Raw genomic sequence first — 1,535 nt, forward strand, 5'->3', positions numbered from 1 at the left:
GTTATCAGTGTGAAGCGCGCCACATCTATAATTAGGAGGCTGCAACATTTAGGAACCATCTCACTTCTTTCAGATTTATTTCGTACGATAGAGTTAATCTCTATAAAGTTTCTTTCTAACTCGTGCTTGTGAGTGTCTTTAGATCATGTCTCCACGAAGGGCTGTCAGAGGTCGTCCCACCAGAAGGAATGTTGAACCACAGGAACAAGGGGTACCTAATGCACTTGAATTGCAACCCCAAGGAGAGGTCACCAATGTTAAATTCCGTAAAGCTATCCAGATGTTAAGTCAAGCTGTGACCAATCAAGTTGGACAGAGAGAGAATCGACATGAAAGGGCTGATACTTTAAGGATCCGTGAATTGTTAATGATGAATCCTCCGAGCTTCACTGGTTCAAGCATCATTGAGGATCCGAAGAACTTCGTTGATGAGCTTCAGAAGGTTTTTGAGATTATGCATGTCATCGATGCTGAGAGAGTGAAATTAGATGCATACCAACTAAAGGGTGTCACTATAATCTGGTTTGATCAATTGAAAAAGAATCAAGCTGAGGGTGCACCACTTGTGAGTTGGGCTCTTTTAAAGGAAGTCTTTTTGGGGAGTTTCTTTCCTCGAGAACTGAGAGAGGCAAAGGTACGAGAGTTCCTCACACTTAAGCATGATTCTTTGAGCGTTCATATGAGTACAGTCTAAAGTTCGCCCAACTTTCACACTATGCTCCAGAGATAGTTGCTGACATAAGAAGCAGGATGAGTTTATTTGGTGCTGGGTTGTCTCGCCTGTCAAACAAGGAAGGCAAGGCAACTATGTTGATAGGGTATATGTACATACCAAGGCTAATGATCCATGTGTAACAAGTTGAGGCGGACAAGTTGAGGGATAAAGAAGAGTTTAAGAATAAGAGGGTTAAGACATCAGGGAATGAGTCCGGGCAGCAGAAGAGTAATGTCAACCGGTCATCCTTCCAACAGAAACAAAAGGGACATGTTCCATTATCTACTAGTGCACTTGCACCAAGGAACAAAGGTGAGTACAATAGTCAGAATTCACAGGTTTCAGAGCTAGACCTGCCCATTCTCAAGGTAGTATGGCACAAGGGGTAAGTAAGCCTCCTGAATGTGCTAAGTGTGGTAGAACACTAATATAAATATTGGTTGATCAAAATATCTTTTAAATATTGATCAATCGGCTTTTATACCCTTTAATTTTTTTTTATTAGTTGCTTATTTTTCAAATTATTTTCCAAGACCAAATATTAAACATTAATTAATATGATTAGTATAGTAAAATAGTCATAGATCAATCATTATTCTCTTAATTAAAGTCGTTCTATAATGCAACATAAAAAAATTGTGTTGTTAATTTTAATGCAATCTATAATGCGATAACTTTATAAACATATTTTTAAATAAAATTGTTTTCAATTATAAAAATATGACATTTTCTGTTAGACAGATTAACAATATATTTTTAAAAATGTGTCGCATAAATTGAAACGTGTAACTCACATCATATGCCTATTTATTTAGTGCAT

The 1,535-nt window shown here is 37.2% G+C and overlaps 1 protein-coding gene across 1 annotated transcript in view; it reads left to right on the forward strand.

Moving 5' to 3' along the window:
• Positions 1-280: 280 nt before the first annotated feature.
• Positions 281-1,535, forward strand: part of LOC107059226 (uncharacterized) — a 4,456-nt gene continuing 3,201 nt past the window's right edge. Inside the window, exon 1 of the mRNA XM_015305714.1 lies at positions 281-565. Within this exon, the coding sequence (XP_015161200.1) occupies positions 281-565 (285 nt within the window). The remainder of the gene's footprint in view (positions 566-1,535) is intronic.

Source organism: Solanum tuberosum, unplaced genomic scaffold, assembly GCF_000226075.1.
Source record: "Solanum tuberosum cultivar DM 1-3 516 R44 unplaced genomic scaffold, SolTub_3.0 scf00981, whole genome shotgun sequence".
In the NCBI taxonomy this organism is placed as follows: Eukaryota; Viridiplantae; Streptophyta; class Magnoliopsida; order Solanales; family Solanaceae; genus Solanum; species Solanum tuberosum.